At 38.7% G+C, this 20667-nt stretch overlaps 3 protein-coding genes across 8 annotated transcripts; 1 reads left to right on the top strand and 2 right to left on the bottom strand.

Moving 5' to 3' along the window:
- Nucleotides 249–10135, top strand: LOC109707902 (protein ARABIDILLO 1). Its single transcript, XM_020229432.1, is given in 13 exon segments — nucleotides 249–687; nucleotides 689–1697; nucleotides 1813–1971; nucleotides 2059–2139; nucleotides 2245–2376; nucleotides 3258–3385; nucleotides 3789–3876; nucleotides 4670–4764; nucleotides 6731–6794; nucleotides 7602–7777; nucleotides 8428–8649; nucleotides 9203–9287; nucleotides 9477–10135. Coding segments are annotated over 13 exon segments (2832 nt in total). The 5' UTR covers nucleotides 249–271; the 3' UTR covers nucleotides 9654–10135.
- On the bottom strand, nucleotides 10800–14196 carry LOC109707905 (deSI-like protein At4g17486). Of its 2 annotated transcripts, none has more exons than XM_020229438.1 (4): nucleotides 13662–14196; nucleotides 12280–12567; nucleotides 11789–11875; nucleotides 10800–11265 (listed from the first exon to the last, which is right to left on the bottom strand). In XM_020229438.1, the coding sequence occupies exons 1-4, from the start codon at nucleotides 13843–13845 to the stop codon at nucleotides 11123–11125; spliced, it is 702 nt and encodes a 233-aa protein (XP_020085027.1). In that variant the 5' UTR covers nucleotides 13846–14196; the 3' UTR covers nucleotides 10800–11122. The 2 variants fall into 2 exon arrangements, with proteins under 2 accessions (XP_020085027.1, XP_020085028.1); XM_020229439.1 differs by having other exon boundaries at nucleotides 11789–11869; nucleotides 13662–14195.
- LOC109707903 (nudix hydrolase 8-like) lies at nucleotides 15602–18859 on the bottom strand. 5 transcript variants are annotated; one of them, XM_020229436.1, is made up of 10 exons: nucleotides 18788–18859; nucleotides 18288–18405; nucleotides 17909–18186; nucleotides 17566–17631; nucleotides 17190–17327; nucleotides 16858–16935; nucleotides 16677–16727; nucleotides 16515–16549; nucleotides 16110–16218; nucleotides 15602–16001 (listed from the first exon to the last, which is right to left on the bottom strand). In XM_020229436.1, the coding sequence occupies exons 2-10, from the start codon at nucleotides 18382–18384 to the stop codon at nucleotides 15795–15797; spliced, it is 1059 nt and encodes a 352-aa protein (XP_020085025.1). In that variant the 5' UTR covers nucleotides 18385–18405; nucleotides 18788–18859; the 3' UTR covers nucleotides 15602–15794. The 5 variants fall into 5 exon arrangements, with proteins under 5 accessions (XP_020085025.1, XP_020085026.1, XP_020085023.1 ...); XM_020229437.1 differs by having other exon boundaries at nucleotides 18730–18798; XM_020229434.1 differs by lacking the exon at nucleotides 18788–18859 and adding an exon at nucleotides 18599–18740.

Consider the following 20667-nt stretch of genomic DNA (forward strand, 5'->3'; position numbering starts at 1 on the left):
CTCGTCCAGGTGCCCTCAAAACCCTTCCTTTTCCCCCCAAATTTGTTCGTCGATCGCCGTGGGCAACCTTGGAAAGGGACCAGATTGGACTGTGAGGGATTCTTGGGTTTCGCCAAGATCCGGAGCTTCGAGTGCTGGGCGGAGTCGTGGGATTTGCAATTGATTGTGAATTCGAGGTTTTGGATAGGTTCTCGATCGGGTCCTGAGGAGGATTGGCGGGGGGGTCTCGGGGGGGTTGGGGCGGGGGCGTGGCGGGGTGGGTTTTGTAGCGATGAGCCGAAGGTTGCGGCGGCGAGGGGGCTCACAATCCAAGGATAAGGAGAAGGTCGTCGTCCTCCCCCCGCCGTTCCCCGGCGCCGCCTTGTCCGAGGACTGCGAGATACCCCGCCGCGGCCGAGGAGACGAAGGCGGTGCCGTTGTCGTTGCTGGCTCCTTCCTCTCCTCCTCCTCCTCCTCCTCCTCCTCCTCGGAGGCCGTGGACTGGACCTCCCTTCCGCATGACACCGTTATCCAGCTCTTCTCATGCCTCAACTACCGAGACCGCGCCAGCTTGGCGTCGACGTGCCGCATGTGGCGGCTCCTCGGCTCCTCGCCCTGCCTCTGGACCGCCCTAGACCTCCGCGCCCACCGCTTCGACCCGCCTACGGCCGCTGCCCTCGCGACGCGCTGCACGCAGCTTCGCCGTCTCGGCCGCCGTCATTGGCCTCCGCGCCCGAGGGCTCCGTGAGATCGCCTGCGATTATTGCCGCGACATCACTGATGCCACTGTCTCGGTCCTTGCGGCCCGCCATGAGGAACTCGAGACCCTCCAGATTGGCCCTGACCCGTGCGAGCGGGTCAGCGGCGATGCCATTCGCCATGTGGCGATGTGCTGCGCGCAGCTGCGGCGGCTCCGCCTTTCAGGTGTTCGAGAGATCGACAGAGATGCTATTAATGCGCTCGCCAGATACTGCCACTGGCTTGAGGAGATTGCCCTGTTGGATTGCGGGAACATAGATGAGGATGCTGTCGGCAAACTGGAGTCCCTCCGTTTTTTATCTGTTGCAGGTTCACGGAATTTGATGTGGGCTACAGCTTCTCTTGCATGGAGCAAGCTTCCAAACTTGGTCGGCCTCGATGTTTCAAGAACTGATGTGTCGCCTAGCGCTATCTTGAGGCTTATTTCTCAGTCGAAAAGCTTGAAGGTGCTCTGTGCTGTTAATTGTATCTTTGTGGAGGAGGAAGTGAGCCACAACCCCATGGCATTCAGCAACACAAAGGGGAAGCTGCTGCTTTCTATTTTCACTGATTTATTTAAGGGGGTTGCTTCACTGTTTACTGGCTCTGTGGTGAAGGAGCAAACGGTTTTTTATGAATGGACTCAGCAGAATACGGATAAGAATACAAATGATATCATGGGTTGGCTTGAATGGTCGCTCTCCCAATCACTACTGCGGATAGCGGAGACTAACCCGCATGGCATGGATGCCTTTTGGCTGAAACAGGGTGCAGCATTGTTGCTGAGCTTGGCCAGGAGCTCTCAGGAGGATGTACAGGAGAAAGCGGCGACTGGGCTTGCTACATTTGTGGTGATCGACGACGAGCATGCAACTGTAGACCCGGCAAGGGCCGAGGCAGTCATGCGGGGCGGTGGAATACCCTTGCTTCTGAGTCTTGCTAGATGCTGTCGGGAGGGAGTACAGTCTGAAGCTGCAAAGGTTGGGCTTTCTTTTTATATTCTTTCTTGTCTTACTTTACTAGAGATTGTTGTTTCTTCTGTTTCAAGTATATACACACTTTGGAAATCTTATGTTGATGCCATTGACCGTACAGGCTATTGCAAATTTGTCTGTAAATGCCAAAGTTGCAAAAGCAGTTGCCGATGAAGGGGGTATTGGAATACTCGTCGACTTGGCAAGGTCCATGAACAGGTTGGTTGCTGAAGAGGCTGCTGGAGGGCTTTGGAACCTTTCTGTTGGGGAGGAACACAAGGTTTCTATTTGTTTATTGCAATTTTCACGGCTCATTAATCTGCAACTTTCGGTGTTTGTGTTTGTGATCTGTTGAACTTGTTTTCAGGTGGCAATTGCTGAGGCTGGTGGGGTGAAAGCTTTAGTTGAACTCATTTTCAAGTGGCCACCTGGAACAGATGGAGTTCTTGTACGACATACTTATCTGCCATGTTTTTACTACCATTCTATTATGCTTAACTGTAGAAGATAATTTCTCTGACAGCCTGTGTATTGTTATTGTATTCCTTACCAGGAACGAGCTGCTGGCGCACTTGCAAATTTGGCTGCTGATGATAAATGCAGCATGGAGGTTGCATTGGCCGGTGGCGTCCATGCTTTGGTGATGCTTGCTCGATCATGCAAAGTCGAGGGCGTGCAGGAACAGGTCTCTGTTAAATTATTCATATTGCATTGTGATGAATGATACCTGCTATTGGTGACTTTAAAAGATTTACGCGCTGTCACTTTTACTGACAGAGCAATTGCAAATCGAGACGATCAATCTTTTCCTCTAATTAATCCTGAATGTTAGTAAATTGAAACATTCAAATGGAGGAATGATAGAAAACAAGTACTTGGGAATGAATTTTGAGCTCTTTTATTTGAAAGAGTGAGAAAAGGATGGTTGTGGCTTGTGTTGTTAAAACGAGCTTATGCACTTCCGTACTGTGGTGCCTTTATGTGTGCTGTGCCATGTCGACCGGCAAGCAGCAAGGCAATCCCTGGTTTGAACGGTTACTTAAGGAAATACAGCTTACTAGGATGAGATATTGCCTCCATTTGGAGAGTAAAGTTCAAATAAGGCCTCAAACACCGTCTTCAAGCCACACTCTGAAACTTTTGGTACTATAGAAGCTGTAACATCTATTTTCCTGTTTCTTGGAGTTATTTTCGCATGGTGGATTTGGCAGAGTTGTTTCATTAGTTCCAATCATCTTCTGCAGTCTGTATCCTTCCCAGCAGATGCGTCGATTTATTTTGTGTTTTTTGCTTACAGCAAAAGTAGATTTTAAGTTTCCAATGCATTGCTGTCATTAAAGACAGTAACTTTTGACTATTACGGGACTCATGAGTATATAACAAGCCAGCTGCATGATACACCAAGAATTTTTCATCTCCAGTGTGCTATGTAAAACACCTTCTTGTAACGAGTGTCTTTAGTTTCAGAATTTATTACCTCTCTTTTATTTGTTTTCATATCTCATTTTGATGTTTGTGTCGTTCCATTGGACAACTTTTCTTTGCTTACTTGTGTTCATATCCCAGGCTGCTCGAGCCTTAGCTAACTTGGCTGCACATGGAGACAGCAATAGCAATAATGCTGCTGTAGGTCAGGAGGCAGGTGCACTTGAGGCATTGGTGCAGCTAACATCTTCCCAAAATGAAGGTGTCAGGTAATTTTTCATTAGATATGATTATACATTTTTATTTCTCTTCTTTGCATCTTTATATTCACCAGATCTATGTACTGCACTTGGATATTTGATCTACTCTCATGCTAAAGATCTGAAATGGAATCTTCTGTTCCTTTATTTATTCATTTTAAAATGTGAAACAGATGCAGCGATTATCATCATGATCATTAAAATTGAGATTTGCAGAGATTTTTGTTCTGCTTCCGAGAAAAGTAAATTATTGAGCAACATATGTTTTAGCTTTGTTTATTATTGGTCATATATATTATTTTAATTCTAAGTCTCCACTTACAGTGCTTGTGATGTTTGTGCATAACACAAAATGATCTCATTTCCATGCTTATGCATATAATCTTTTTTACTTTTCCTGTGATATAATCAGACAAGAAGCTGCTGGTGCTTTGTGGAACTTGTCATTTGATGATAGAAATCGTGAAGCAATTGCTGCTGCTGGTGGTGTTGAGGCCTTGGTATGGATTTACATGATCCCCGGGCCATCTTTTTTTTTTTGCCATCCGTATCTTGCTTTTCTTGAAATATATGTGCTTTGATGTTATTATTAATTTTCTAGTTTCTATTACTGAGGTAATAGAACTATTGAACTATCATGGCTAAGGTGGATATTAGGTTCATGTGTTAGGTACTTTGTATCAGTGTAACAAGTATATATTAGGGACCTGTTTCATAATTTGTTTTTCATCCTGCTGAATTTTGGTCGATTAATAATATGTAGTTGCATGATTAACAAAAACTTAGCAATATTTAACCTGAGACACTGCCACTACTTGAGAAAGAAACTAACCAAGGTACTGAGATATTGAAAAAGCGTAAATAACTTTACACCATAATCTCCCATGGAAACTTTGTTAACTTAGAAGAGCTGAATAAAAAGTAAAAGTGGTGAGGGCTCTCCTTACATTGAGTACCCTTCAACTAAACAAGGCAAATGATCTGAGAAAACAAACTCATTTGCTGATCTAGCTAGAAAAGTAAAATGATCTGAGAAAAGCAAACTCATTTGCTGATCGAGCTAGGAAAGTAGAACCATTTTGCTAAATGGGGCTAGAACCAAACCTGATGACTTTCCATTTTGATCTGTTCATTTGACTTGTCCAAGTAAAAAAAAGGTACTACTTTACTGTATAGATTTTAAACATGTTATTTGTTTTTTAGCTAGTATGAGTACTTCAGTTGTCAGATCAAAACTTTCTTGATCTGAAGATTTCTATATATTAGCAGATTATTTAATATCTTCGTCTTTAGGTTGCGCTTGCACAAGCTTGTTCAAATGCTTCTCAAGGCCTTCAGGAGAGGGCGGCAGGTGCTTTGTGGGGATTGTCAGTGTCAGAAGCTAATAGGTAATAATAATATCAATATAGACTGTCATATTGCTTTTACATGTTTCTTGTATTGAAATTTGCCTCAGCTGTTTTCTAAATCCCATCGAATAGGATGTGGTACAGCAGTTTTATTGTGATCTCTCATTGCATGATCTGCCTCAACCATTGAAAGTATTTCTTGAATTTCTTTTTTAAAAAAAAATTGATGTCAGACACATTATAGTTAGAGTGGTAATTCCTGGTACATTTTGACTGCTAATACTGGATCCAGCTGATGTTGAACTGGAGTATCAGAATAAGGTGTCCTGTGCACTTAAAGAACCATGCATCGCAAGCTTGTCGATCTGTATAGAATAACTTACTCCTGTCAAAGCTTGACACTAGCATATTCCAGTTGTTTTTTTTCCCCCTAATGAACTAAATCTTTCTCACCTTTTCTGATGCCATGGCCAAGAAACTAAATGGTTGGTAGTCTTTCTCTTTATTGACATACTTAGTTCACAGTTGAAGCGGTCAATTGTTACGTACTTGTATCTGATTAGTTCATGATACTAACAAACTACTGAATCAAACAACAAGCCATCCTTCAGTTTGATCTTCTCTCAGGGGTCAGCTGTATCAATCTTTTATGCCAATTTAGCTGTCTCTGTTACGGTTCCGAGTCAAATAACTTTTACCGTGTTTTGACACTATTTCCTGACCATTGACTTATGTGTTGTTGAATTTACTAGATCAGTTATAGTTTTTTGTTATTTTAAACTAAAATCTGGTCTACGTGATGCAGTACTGAGATAGGGCCATAGGGGATCCTACGGTTTGGAGGGTTATAAAAAAGAAAGAGTTAAAGGTGCTAAAGAAAAAAGTAAAATTTTTGTTATTATTGAAAAAAGAAAAGTAAGAGTTGAAGAAGAAGAAAAATCAAAATAGGTTTGAAAATTTTATTTTTCTTTGAAATTTCTGAGATTTTTTTTTTGATTTTTAAAATTTTTGTGATTTCTAGAAAGTTTTGCAGTAACGAATTATAAAATTATGAAAATTAAAGAACATACTAGAAGATCCTGAAACATAAAGAGAGGGAAAAAGAAGAAGATGAGGAAAAACAATTAGGACTAACTCTTGACCTGAACTCACTTTGGGCTGGATTCACTCCAATTCTAGATTCACTCTAGGGCACGCTTGAGCAAAGGGAAAATGTGCTCCAAAAGCTCCATATAAATTTTATCAATTTCAAATTTCATTTATTTCATTTATGTATTGAAAAGGGAGGCTTGAGGCCTTATTCGTAGAGTTTCTTATACAACAGCCTAATATGAAAAAGAAAAAAAAATTCTAATAGAAGCCAAATTCTAATTCCTAAGGAAAAGAAAATTGAAATAAAATTCTCCATATATAGATCAATTCTCATTTGGTAAATGGTAATGCAATAAAACTCTTCAAAGTTAGATCCATCGTAGTTTGGTTTGTTATATTCATATAAGGCGAGAGAGATTAATTTGGGTTGTACCCAAGGTTTTAAGTGCCCATCAGCACAGGCCGTAGCCACCGTGCCGTACCATGCCAACAAGATTCCGGCACGATACAGACCCCGTGCCGATGGCACAGCTCAAAACCCTCTATTATTTAAATTAGTAAGTAACTTCCTCAATAAAGTCCAAAAGATGTGATAAAAAGATATAATAAATAGTTAGAATATTTTGTTGCTAAAGAAAATAAATATTTCATACTATTATGTGTCGGCACGCAAGAATTTTTTTGACCGGCACGCATCGGCACGGCTTGGCACGCACCGTGCCGTACTGTGCTGGTAAGTTTCCAGCATGATTCCGTGCCACGATACTTAAATCCTTGGTTGTACCCAAATCAATCCACAAGGTCCAGTGAATCGAACCAATGGATCTAGCCGATTGGATTATTTGGTCCTGCATCAATATGTTTTTTTTTTTTTATAAGGTTTAAAATTAACTTTTTCTTTTTCTGGTCCTAGCATTGCAATTGGACGAGAAGGCGGAATTGCACCTCTAATTGCACTGGCCCGATCTGAGGCTGAAGTAAGTTTTTTTTTGCCTTTTGTAAAGCTGCTTTTAGCTGCTTAATTTTTTTACTGCTAAAACTCTTATCTTTCTAGTCATGAAATCACCTGCAGAGTGATTAGAATTATATTTTAGAGCTAATTTACAGTTGGAGCTAATTTATGTTTTATGCGATTGGTGATTTCTGAAGTGGTTCATCCAGTGTAGTAGCCTAGTAGGCATCTTGACTTAACAGAACATGAGACAACACCCAGTCACCTACAAAGACTGCAAACAAATTATTGCTTCTTTTAATCTCTCTTTCACACTTTAAGCAGTTTGACTGCAATTACTAGGACATGCCATAATTTATAATCTCATACCAATATTTACGAAGAAATTCTGAGTATGCAACATCAAACTACATTTACTGTTTAGTCTTTCCAAATTGAGAATACAACTTTTATTGCGCGTGGAGGTGTTACTTGTCGCTACTATCTGGTAATTAAGGTAATAAAATCTTGTATGTCCAGTAGTCCAGAAAAGAATCTACATCTTCTGGTTGCCTTAAATGATACATATAAATCCTCATGACAATCTGAGGAATGCAAGTAAAATGGCCAATTGTAGTATGGTTTGTTTCTTAATGTAAATGAAAATGCTAGTCTGATAGAAGTAATACGGCTTAATTGTGTCCCTTGCATCATGTCAAAGGCCATACTTTTTAATGGTCACCCTTTTCCTTTAATGTAAATTGAGATGAGATGACTTTTGAAGCATTTTATTCCTTCGGATTGGCCTTTTTTCTTTGTTGTATCTTGAATTAACTTTTTTGACCTTTGACAGGATGTTCATGAGACTGCTGCTGGGGCACTTTGGAATCTTGCTTTTAATTCAGGGAATGCCCTGCGCATAGTTGAGGAAGGGGGTGTTGCGGCTCTTGTGCACCTTTGTTCATCATCAAGATCGAAAATGGCTCGCTTTATGGCTGCTTTGGCACTTGCTTACATGTTTGATGGAAGGTACCGTAATATATGCCTTCTGCTGGTAGCTTTTGTAAATCATGTTTGCTGTTGACTATTGTTTCATTGGCAATTCTATGCAATCTTCATTAAATAAGCTACAATTTCTAGTGAATAGGTAGCCTGGTGCATTTACTCAGTTCTTTCACCTGTGGAATTATTAATTAAAAGACCTCACTTTGATGATGGTCACGGAAAATTGACTGCTCAATGAACATTGGAGTCTTTCTATAGAGTTACTGTGCTAAGGTCCTGTCTGGTCATGCCGGAGTTTTGCAAAAGTGTTGTCGTAAAGAAGCAGTAACTTTTTTCTTATTGAAATGCATCCAACAGCTTCATGCTGCCGAAGAAACAAAAGATTAAAATTAGAGCTTTTGTTTTTGGGTCCATAATCTTGTTCCTGCTTCTGGCCATATCAAAATTTTGGATTTTTTATTTGCCGAATGTTTGACCACTCCTGGGAATAGTACTTATGCTGGAAACCAGGCTAAACAAGCACTTATTTTCTGATAAGGCATGATACTCTGTGGTGCATGTAGAATTCTCACTTTGGTAAAGACTTACATAATTCTTATATATGTGCCATTTTATGGGAATTAGTGAACTTGCATCATTGTCTTAATCTTCTGTTTTTAAATCTATGTTTGCAGAATGGATGAGGTGGCAGTAGTCGGACCATCGTCAGAGGGTTCTTCAAAGAGTGTGAACTTCGATGGTGCTAGAAGGATGGCATTGAAACATATAGAAACTTTTGTGCTCACATTTTCAGATCCACCAGTCTTCTCCGTTGCAGCTTCGTCCTCAGCTCCAGCAGCCTTGGCGCAGGTTGCTGAAGCAACTCGTATACAAGAAGCGGGGCATCTAAGATGCAGGTTTTCTTTAATTCCTTTCAATCATTTTTCCTGTTTGGTTAGTTCAGTTAAGTGCAATGCAATTTAAATCCACTGAATCATCTATCTATTACTCTTAGACTTAACAGATTGCACAGTATACTACTTCCTGTTCTAAAAGTTTCTTGTTTTTTCTGATATATTTGGTTTAAGCAGAGTGGAATTATTATATTTTATGTGATTTCTACCAGTAAAGAAAGATCACAACAACAAATTTATGGCGTCAGCTCAAATATTTCTCCTGATTACAGATAATTAGATCTTACCTGTTCTCTTCTGATACTTGAGAACTTTTCTTAACCTGCCATTTTCTCTATGCTTTTTTTGTGGCCCTCGCGTGCTTTTATCCTGTGCACTATGATCCCACTATTTTATTTGTGATATTGACCTTTGGTTTTCTTAAACTTGCGTGTGTTCTGTAGTGTATAAAATGGATGCTAGTGATTATATACTTTTCTTTCTGGGATTATGCGACAGTTAAAGTATAGCGGAAAGCTTTTGTTTGCTCATAAGTTTCTTTTGACCTACTTCTCAGTGGTGCTGAGATCGGGCGATTTGTTGCCATGCTTCGAAATCCTTCCTCAATTCTTCGTTCTTGTGCTGCTTTTGCTCTTCTGCAGGTTAGAATTATATGGTCCATATTCTTCTTTAAATGCCTTGTATCACGGTTGCTTCTCTGTTGTTCTAGCTCATTGAAAGGCTCGCTTTAATTTATGTTGTATCTTATGCTTCTTATTTTTCTGATTCTTGTTCTAATTGTATTTTCTAACAACTTCACCCTTTTTCTTTCCTTTTTGTGGTAATTACAGTTTACGCTCCTGGGAGGCAGGCATGCAATGCACCATGCAGGCCTCCTACAAAAAGCCGGGGCTGCACGGGTCCTGCGTGCGGCCGCCGCAGCCGCGACAGCTCCAATTGAAGCCAAAATCTTTGCTAGAATTGTGCTCAGGAATCTTGAGCATCACCAAGTAGAAGCTTCCCTATGAACGGTTGACCAACGTAGAGAAAACACTTCTCAGCATTGTAGCGTCAGAGGCCCAAAATGATACAGACTTATTAACTCTGCTCCATAAAAATTGCAGAAAGCTTGCAGAAAATCCTGGTCACTGAAGCTTCTGCTTCAGTGTGTTAAGGCCATCCATTTACCTCACCAGATTAGTTTTGCATACAAAGACCTTAAAGACCTCGAGACACCGGATGTGAGTTAGGGCTGTCCTGATCTTGTTTGTTAGGCATTAATTTAGTCGACTTGGCTTTGTCCGTCATGATTAGGGTGTTGTGAGCGCATTTTTTCCCCCCCTTTTCCTATTTATTTGGTGTGTAAAAGAAGGTGCTGGCTGTTAAAGAATACCAGTATCGATAAGTTACGGACTTGTATTTAACATTCATGGCAATGTGTTTGTTACACCATATATATGTTAAACTATATATATGAGACAGCATAATTGGTCCAATTCTATTTTCACAATTCAACTGTAAAATTGCTGATATTTCTGGTCGACTACCGGCCACTGCTTTATTCTTGTGTTTTTTTTTTTTTCATCCTCTTTTTTTAAAAAAATTTCTTCTTTTCAGTAGGGCACGAAACTTTTACATGGGTCAGAGGAACACTTTGCTACGATACTTATTCTGTGAGCTCGATGAACACTATGCTTCGATCCTCATTCTCTGAGCCCAATAGAAAGGATTGGAACTTCGCTACTCTTCAGGGTTCAAGTATTGTTGTTAGTGGCTTGAATTCTTAAAACAGTTTAACCAGAATTAGAGTATTCTTGCTGATCGCTTTTATTTCTGGGTATCCTTTTTGGCCAGACAGCGGAGGAGGATTCTCCATTCATAACGAAAGCAGAAGACACGGCAGGTGCAGTCGACCATTGTGTGAGATGCCGAATCTTAATCAATGATAAAAGGAAGGTCCGTCAGATGCTGCTTGCGAAGGACCTAATCTAAATCTTCATTAAAGATATAAAAAAAAAAGATCGCCAGAAGCTGCTTGCAAACCACCTCATCTATATAGAAAGCAGCACCTGTAAGAGCTCATCTCGATCTCTTGTGAACCGACGGGGAGCGGATGCTCTCAGGTAGCAGATGGATCCCTGAATTTATCAGCCATTATGCAGCTCTTGTCGACGTGAGAAAGCTAGGCAGAATTTGTGATAAATGATGACTCAAGTAGCAAATACAGGAAAAAAACTGGTGCATAGAAAGAAACCTAGGCCAGTTTTAAGATTCAAGCCAGCAAGGAAATCAGGGAGTGCATTACTGCATCCACTATGCTGGAAAAAAAAAAGAAGAAAAAAGAGCATGACGTGATAGAAAAAACAGAAACATTAAGCCACGGACAAAGAAGAGCACAAGACTGGTCAATACTGATAACGAGACGTGGACACCGTAATGGAGACGTGTATCATTGGCGGAAACAAAAGAATGTATAACGGTCACAAAACACAGAGATTCACAGGGCTTCTTTTGCGAGCCTCAATTGTTTGTCCCTTGAATGAGAAATGTCGCTGATTGGCGTTGTTAGCAGGTGGTGATCTAGCTCTTCCTCGAAGATCTCCTCCAAGGCTGATGAAGCAATTGACTCCGAGCCGTCGTCTGAAGCACAGTTGATTTCGGCAATAAAGGGGAAAAGGAAGAAAGGTCAGTAACTTGACCGTCACTGAACGGTTAGTTAAGTAAAAACTACCAAAAAACATTGGTTTAGAAGCAGATGATTAAACTGATTAGTTGCCACTAACAATCATGATTATTTATGTGACAAGCGATCCTTCCTCTAAAAAAAGATTACTGCAATTCCATGATTGTTTCAGTTTTGTTTTCAATTCCTTTTAAAGCATTAAAAAATATCACATTAATTCTTCATAAGCTACACATAATGAGAAATTAAGATGAGGGCATGTAGTACAAGCAGATGAGAAGCTTGACTTGACGACTATATGTATGAACTTGCACAAAAAGGTAGGGTAATGCTTCACTCAAGATAGCCATACCCCGAAACCTTTTTGTGTTCGATATCCCAAATGAGTAGGAAGGGACGACAAACTGGTCATATTATGAAAGTTGGTCATTCAGTATACCATTTGAAGGTGAAAAGTTACCTAGTAAATGAGAAACTTACCAGAGAACTCAGGATGAGTTGGTAAATGTCCGACTGCCGTGACCTTAATGTTTTCTGGTAGAAAACAGTTGCACAAGGAACCTGCAACTTCCATAAGGGCATAGATATTAGTACACAGTTCTTTGCGAGGCCCAAAGGTCATTTCATAAAGGAGTTATTTCCAACATGAGTCCTCAACTTAAAGCTTATTTCAATTTGGTCCTCAACCTATCAAGTCTCATCACCATCAAACCTTTTAAGTTAGATTCCTCCATCAAAATTGGATTAGAAACATTGAGATAATCTTCAAAACTGTCATGCAAGTGACTTTTGAACTTTCAAAATGATAATTACATGGGTATCGCCATCCAATTTAATGAAGAAAATGAACGAAAAAAGGTATGACCGTGCGGATTCAACAGTAGCAATTGAAGTAATCACGTTCATACTAAAAATCAGCCGCAAAGGTTGGGGACCCCTAGTGGAATATATCCGTCACAAAAAGTGCTAACCTAATCTGGCGAGCCTATTCACCCATCCAGGAACAGGTTTTCCAGTCAAATGCATACAGACATCATCAGTGAAATGGTTGCAGTTTTTGGCGAGCAAATGATATGTGTCACCATGATATTTTCTTGCAAGGTCTTGGATAAACACGCGGAACTCTGATAGGGGCATATTGGTTGTGCCGAGCCACACGGAGCATCTAAATACAAAACCAGGACAGCTTCTTGGTTCAACCTCAAACACACCACTTGTGGGGTACTCGTGGGCCCCAAATCCATATTCCATGCCATGTACTGTTTGTTAAGAATGTGGTCAGATCACATGCAATCATAAAGAGCAGCCATTAGAAAGAAAGGTAGGAATGTAATTACATGGTTGTGAAGCAGGATTAATATACACCATGTTTTAAGACAATAGTTGTATTCTTGAATTGTTAAATCAACCAACTACAATATGGTACGATCAAGAATGCTAAACAATTGTACTTGTACCATTTCTACAGTTGAACATTATCCCATATTTGACTTGAAGCAAACAAGAATCAATCCATATGTTTCCATATTCTGGCAAAATTATAAGACTCTGAAGCTTAGACAAGGATACTCCACCCAAATATGACATGAAAAGAATAATCCAAAATGGGAAAGCTTAAAAAAGTATAAAATTATACAGAGAAGGGAGACAAGGAAATCAATATTAAGCATAAAACCTATTCACTCTGAATATTCTGTAATTACTTTATCAAACGGACATCAAATAAGTATATTTAGTTTACTTATAATGGAGTAGGTATCATTGAAACAATAAACCAAAAACTCTGGGCTGCCACAATTACTTTAAATTTAACAATTAGCATCGGTGAACTCTTCTGTAGACCACAGACCTTAAAATTCATATAACCAATCGTTAAGTGCCTCGGTACTAAGCATCATAGCTCAATACATTAACCTAGTTGTTAGTTCGGGTAAATAAGATGTTAACATTCCGAGCCATTAAAATGCTATTAGGAGGTCGATAGGGGTTTTTAGGGATCCCTCTTCCTAACATCCACTCGTGCACGTTTCAATTTCTTTTGAATTACTTACGTTAATTCCAACAGATCAAAGAATACAACACTAATAACTAACAACATCATATATAAGATCTGAAACTGAACATCAGGGACAAAGAAGGACCATCAATAACACAAACAGCTCGACGAATAGCCAAAAGAGTAACATCACACAATCAAAAAGCTAAAATCTATCCAATTCCTACAACAAATTACATAAAAGCTCTTCAAATCTAAAGCAACCAACTCAAACAAACCACAAACAATTCACAACTCACATGAATTCTATAAATATCTCCCTCTCCAAATCAAATCAACAAAAAGAGAGTAACGCACCTTCGATTCCGGAATGGAAGATTCCGAGCCCGAACCAGAAGAGGTAATTGTTGAGCGGCGAGAGATCGTACACGTTCAAATAGAGATGCGTCGTGCTGCTGCTTCCTCCTCCTCCTCCGCCGCCGCCGCGGCCGCCGCCATTGTTGTCCTTCTTCGAAGAAGAAGCTGCGAGGATCGATCGCATGATCCCCTTCGATCCCAACGAGAAACACCTCCCCTAAAATTCCCGAATCTGGAGCCGATTCCGCATCCCCGATTCGCCGAATCGCGCTCGAGGACACGAATCTATGGGGGAATCGCACGCATTCGGGGAATTCGGAACCCTAGAAATTGGGGGGAGGTGGAATGTTTTCGATAGGGAGAGATCGCGCGTGCTTCTTTTTCCTTTTTTCTCTTTTTTGAGGAATTTTTTTTTCGCACAATCAATTTTAATTTAATTAAATAATAATAATCTCCACTCCCTTCCTCTCTCCGGAAAGGAGAGCTTCGCCCTCACGCGGAGGAAGGCGAAACGGGAATTAACCTCTTTTCGAAAATTAATTAAATAAAAAAAATATAAATAAATATTATTATTATATATACTTTTTTTTTTCCAATATATATATATATTATTGGAAATGGGCCTGGGCCCAGCCCACTACACTAAAATTATGTCGACGTTGACTAATTATAAATTGTTTTTAGTTGACCACAATGATTAGTAAAATTATTCTTCTTTTCCTATGCATACCATATAAGAGTTTGTGTGAAAATAGCAATTAGATATTTTACAAACGTATAATCGATTTGCTTTTGTTATGATAAAAAACTTTTTAATGCTTCTTCAACTATACCTTAAAAATAAAATTTTCATATACTAATTCTTATAAAACACTCAAAAGAAACTCAACCAGAGATTCAATTGGAAACGTGGAGATACACCAAACATTGAAAAGGTGTCCCATTTATTCCGCATATATTATACAATATGATTATCTGATCTTATTTTGCACTAAAATTTGTCTCTGTGTTGGCGATTACTTTGCTCGTCCTAATCAAAGCACTGTTCAGTGAATCAAACCCCAAAAAGGATATTTTGTATGAGTGTGTTAAATATACCTCTTCTCTTGACTCAAATTAAATCAAATTTTCGCCTACTTTTGTTTTGGTACTTATTTGATGCACTTCTTGAATAGATTATCTATTTTGGCAAAGCAGGTTTTTGCAATCAGGTAGGCAAGATTTTTTTTTTTTTTTTTATTATTATTCGCTGTTCGCGTGCATTTGTTGATCCAATGAATCTATAAATTGTCGAAAGAATATCTTTGTCATTATTAATAACCGATAAACTCCTCATTGAATTGCTGGTCCTATTTTCATTACATATATCTATGTGACGTCTTTGTCGAATCGCTTACTACTTTTTCGATGTCCTCGTCACTCATTATAGCTATTGATTTTGAGAAAAAGATGTTCTCAAACTAAAGAGGCAGCTCAATTCTTCTTGAAAAAGCCTTGCCAAGCAACACTTCACTTTCCCGTATAGCTCCAAGGTAAAGCCTATGGTTATTTCTAAGCCAAATTGCGACCGATTCAATAGGAAAAAGTTTTCAACTAGATCAAATTGTTCAGATATTTAAGATCTCTGTTGTGCAGATACTGTAAATTATCCGCATCTCGACGCCACATTTGAACATTCTATGAGTCTTTTGTTCATTAATAGGACTACATTTAATGGTGTCTACATATGCACCGTTTAGATATTTTGCATCATCCTTACGCACATAAGACATTTCTTTTTTATTTGCATGAATACAGTTTAGTAGATTCGTGTGGGTAATGATCTTTGCTTTTCGATTATAATGTAATCAAACATAAACATTCGTCCAGGTAAGGAGTTTTTCAACATTGTCTATTTCCTCGTAAGCAGATTCTCAAATTTGATAAAAATCCGAAGAAAGGCCGAAACTTACGCACTCGATCAAATTGGCTTTATTGATATGTACAAAAAGCATTGCAAGAAGAATACAATTCCACAAAAGTTTTGATCGCAAAGTTGTGCGCAAGCTTTCAAGTGATATGTACAAAAAGCATTACAAAGAAGAATACAATTCCACAAAGGTTTTGATCACAAAGTCGTGGTGGCGCAAGCTTTCACGAGCCCTGGCAGTTAGAATCCTGCGGCTCGACCACATTATAGTACAACGAAGATGATCTCCCGTCAAATTTCGAGATCACCTGCTGAGCTGCTAATCCGCAATATCGCTTCCTAAGCCGTGCGATGCAGATGTCGATGATCTTCTTGAACATGTTGTCTTCCTGATTGAATGGCTGCTCTACAAATTCGACGAGGGGCATCCACTGAAAGCAGAATAAAATTTTCCATTTTCTTCTCCATTCAGCAACTAAATTTTCCATTAGATAATTTACATTTTTATCACATTTTTATTGATGTGTTGTTACAGTTACCTTGGCTGCCTGTATCTCTGCATCATCTATCTTGATTTCAGTTGACAGTGGCCTCAGCATACAGATGAAGAACAAATCTGATTTTCCAAAATCCACATGGTGCGCGTGCCTAACAGGAAGATGGAATAGAAAACAACAAATTAGATTTTAAAAACAAAATCGTTTCGCCTCTTTTCCACAGTTTGTTTGTACTGAATTAAGAAACACCGTCAATTACAGTATCCTCATCGTGGAAAAGTTGAGGCGGTTAGAAGAACAAAAAAATATGGGCACATTAAAACCTACATATTACTGTAAATTTCACTCTCAGCATTAAATCATTCTCTATGCTAAATGTCCTGCTTAATTTAGTATGAAATTAGTGCCGAAATATATGATTTGTGAGAACATAAAAGGGATAATTACCTAAAAGCAATTATTTCCTCAAACTCGGTGTCAATCTGTAGAATACATCAGAGATTGGATTAACATTCAGTTACTTTCCTAATTATTAAATTTCAGTTAAATACAACAAAGAGAGATGTGAGATTCTCATAAAGAGAAAAGGAATATAGCTTTGAGTCTTACTCCAGTTTCCTCCTTGACTTCTCTTACAGCTCCTGTAAAGATCTCCTCGGACTGCCATAAAAAAACCGTTTTAAGCTCACCTTCAATATATTTTTTTCTTTTTTTGGAGAAAGGAATAATGATTCAAATGAGTTTGAATATTTGAAGATACTTTTAATTGATATTTTGCTTCGACGATTACCTCGAGAATAAACCCTGTCGGAAGTTTCCATACACTGGAAAATGCAGAACACCAGTATTTCTCCTGCACCACAAGCACCTTCGAAATTCGACAATGTTACGTTAATAACATGTAGAAAATCACTAGAAACATATAATGAATTACCCGAGCACATAAACGTTCTCCTAATGAAGAACAAAAATGGTTCATACTATGAACAAGAAGAGTATGCGGCGAACAACAATCCGTAAATGGCCAAAACCAACTCATTGTTGCGTGCACGGAGTTTTTAGGACGAATAGAGATCATACTATATAGAGAGGGATATATATATATAGAGAGAGAGAGAGTACCTCATTATGATCATTGATCACAAAGCCGCCGACTCCAACTTGATGAGATGCATTAGCAGGAAGCATGCAAGGCCCTTGGGGAATCCAATAAGTTAACATTACATAAGTTTGCTCAGCATGGTGGTATTTGAATCCTTCCTGAAATGATGCTCCCAAGATTACACTCCCAGAGAAAATGCGCGGAAAATTTCCGATACTTGTAAAAGTGGCTACAAATCAAACTATTTCCAAAAGGATCGACGGCGAAAGATAACTATTACTGGGTCAGCAATAGTTTAACAAGATCGCAGCTTCCGCTCTTCAGGTCACAACTATGATGCAAAAAAAGAAAAATTCACGAGCACTCGATTCACAAGATTGCTAAAATTGACCATACCTTCACTGCTACGGGGACGAGCTCAGATCGATCCAGCGGTAGCTTAAGCCACACCCCTTTCTTACCCTGGAAAATGTGCACACAAAAATTAGTCCCCTTTACTTTCTCTAGATTTACAAAGCATAATCCTCAACTCTATCATTCAACACTCTTGAGCACATGACAAAATATTGATTAATAGTAGAATTTTATGAACTTGGCAACAAACTACACATGCTTTCGTAAAGCTAACACCTTCGCATATCCGAAATTGGCATTATTTCATTCTACAGAAACAGAGAAAACAAAGAGAAAAATAAGTTGGTATTAAGAAAGAGGAAATGCACAAGGATCTAGAGCTTACAAGCAAGTTCCATAAAGAAAGGGATGCTTGAAGTGCATTGGCGAAAGCACTTGCGTCGCGCGGCAATCGATCCGGATTAATAACTATCCCCCCATACTGATCTTCATATGCATCAAGGATGTAACTGTTTACAGAGGATCCCCATATGAAAGAAGCACCATTGGATCCATTCACAACACAGGAAGAATCACTCCTCGGAAACTTCGTCGGAGCAACCGGAGACTCGATCTCTTTGCTCGGAGTTCTCGCCGCCGAATAGCAAGCCTTTACCGGAAACCCTGTGTTTTTTCGGAAACATATGAATGATGAATAAACGGATCATGCAAACACATAAAAATTGGAGCTTTTTACATGGATTTTCATGCAATTTCCACCTTACCTTTCCATTGAGAGGATTTTATGCTATCCATGCGACCAATTAATGGTTTGAAACATGTTTTCCCTGTGATTACAACCTCTAACAACGCCTTCTCCATCACAAAATCCTTAAAATCTCACTGCCAAAAAAATGCAAAAATAAAAAAAACACAGAAGTACTTATACTACAGAAAATCTAAAAGAAAACTACATTTACAAATGTCACCACCATCTAGAAAATTCTACTAATAAAGAGTCCAAATCCCACGCAAAACCACAAAACATGGGAATTGTCGCATTTCGGAGCAAGCAAAGATCCTACAGAGGCGATACCATTGACGCCAATTAAAATTGAGAATTTGCTCTAATCCAACTAAGTTAGGGATAATCTTATCCCCTAAGTGGGTTTTTAGTGCTTTTCTTTTGTAACTAAGTTTGGTGGGTGATGTGTGACAGTGACTCACAAACACATAATAATAAGCTCTAAGATGAGCAACGTTGATGGGTTCTAAGATATATTACATAGTGGTGTAGGTAGGAGGGAATGGGTGTCAGATGCTGTGAGGAGTGAGAGAGAGAGTGTGTGTGAGAGAAATTGTTTGGTACTTTTGAAAGAGTAGTGGTTGGATGGTGTTGAGAGCACGTGGTTCTCACCGAGGCTACCTCCAAAAGATTTTGTGGATGAGGAATTTAGGAGTTAAAAGTAAAAAAAAAAAACTTAAGACCCACTTTACAAAATATTTTTGTGACGGGACAATTACCTTTAAATAAGATAATAATAAATTTAAATATTTAAAATTTCTGATAATACATTTATTTAAGGACCTCGTATCCTCTTAATTTTTTTCTCAAAAAGGAGAGAAGTAAAAGAAAAAACCCCTGAGCATATATCCTAAATTAGTGAAAAGAAAAAGAGCATTGCTTTATGTGTTGGAATCTTGTAGGTATGTGATTAATGTCGTTTCTCGAGGATTACCTTTGTCTGATGCCACGTCATTCTTACACGTGTCGGATCGTGGTTGGATATTGTCGAGGATTCCGTGAGAGTTGGCACGTGTCATTCATCGAACGGATTCTGCGGACGAAGCAGGGGCTTGTGGTGTGATTGAGGATGGGATTCGCTGTAATACCTCCAACAGCAAAGTAACTTCTCCGCTAATCACAACGCCCCACGTTAATTTACGTTATTAGTTTTTAGCAATTTTTTTAAATAGTATTTTACTTAGCCCCCAAAAAAGAATTATAGTGATTTAGACATTTTTATGACTTCATAGAAAAAATAATAATAATTTAACGTATTTGCAAATTGTATATTTTTCTAAATTAGATGTCTTGTCATTTTATAGCTAGCTATTAAATGATTTTAACTAAATTAAGGGGTGTATCTCCAGTTCTCCACTAGGGTTGTCAATAGATACCGATATTTAAAACTTTATCCGAATTCAAATTCAAACGGAAGAGCGGATTTATTTCAATGTTAAATAGATAGAGTTTTAGATATGTATATTAAAAACAAAAATTCGGCGAATTTGAATTTCCATATGGATTTTAACTGTATACTATCGGTAGTGCGGAGTGCTCCGTGCTATCAAGTTGTTTTCGATGATGCAGCTTCCAAATTGACGATCGGCTCCGTTAGACTTGATCTACACTATTGAAAGTATTTGGAAACTAAATTTCAGATTTTTTCGACATCATTTGACTAGTGATCAAAAGATCTCAAAATTGACAATTTTAATGGCAGATATGGTGTGTTTGAGAGTTTAACGGTGTAAAACAATCCAAATCCGATGAAAATTTTATAAATTTTTTTTTCACTATTTAGAGTAAGATTAGTATATCTGATCTTGAATTTAAATCTTTTATCATCATTTTTTATGAGATTTTTATTTTCAGCCGTTCAATGTTTTAGCAATACTGTTTGAAAGGTAAATGGTATCGCAACAAATTATGAAATTTTAGTTTCTAAAGTACTTTTAAGTGTAGATTAAAGTGTAAGCGAGCCGATGTCGATTTGGAAGCGCACATATATTGTAAAACCAACCTTGGTTAGCACTGGAAGCGTTTCGGTGTTACCGATTAGTATACGTACTCTATTCTCTCTCTCTCCTCTCTCTATATATATACTATAATATTATAGTGAGGCTACTATGGCTATCGAAGTACGTAGCTCCGTGGCTCACTTTCTAGCTTTTTTCGATGTTTGCGACATATTCGAATCGTCCGATCGCTCCGTAAACTTATCTAGAGTATTTGGAGTACCTAGAAAGATAAATTTTATTAGTTTTCGATATCATTTCTCTAGTGATCGAATAGGGCTTAAAATCAACAAATTCAATGCCTAGTCGACGTTTGCAAGTTTAACGGTGTAGAAATATCCAAATCACGTGAAATTTTGATAG

The sequence above is a fragment of the Ananas comosus genome, linkage group 3 (assembly GCF_001540865.1).
Source record: "Ananas comosus cultivar F153 linkage group 3, ASM154086v1, whole genome shotgun sequence".
In the NCBI taxonomy this organism is placed as follows: Eukaryota; Viridiplantae; Streptophyta; class Magnoliopsida; order Poales; family Bromeliaceae; genus Ananas; species Ananas comosus.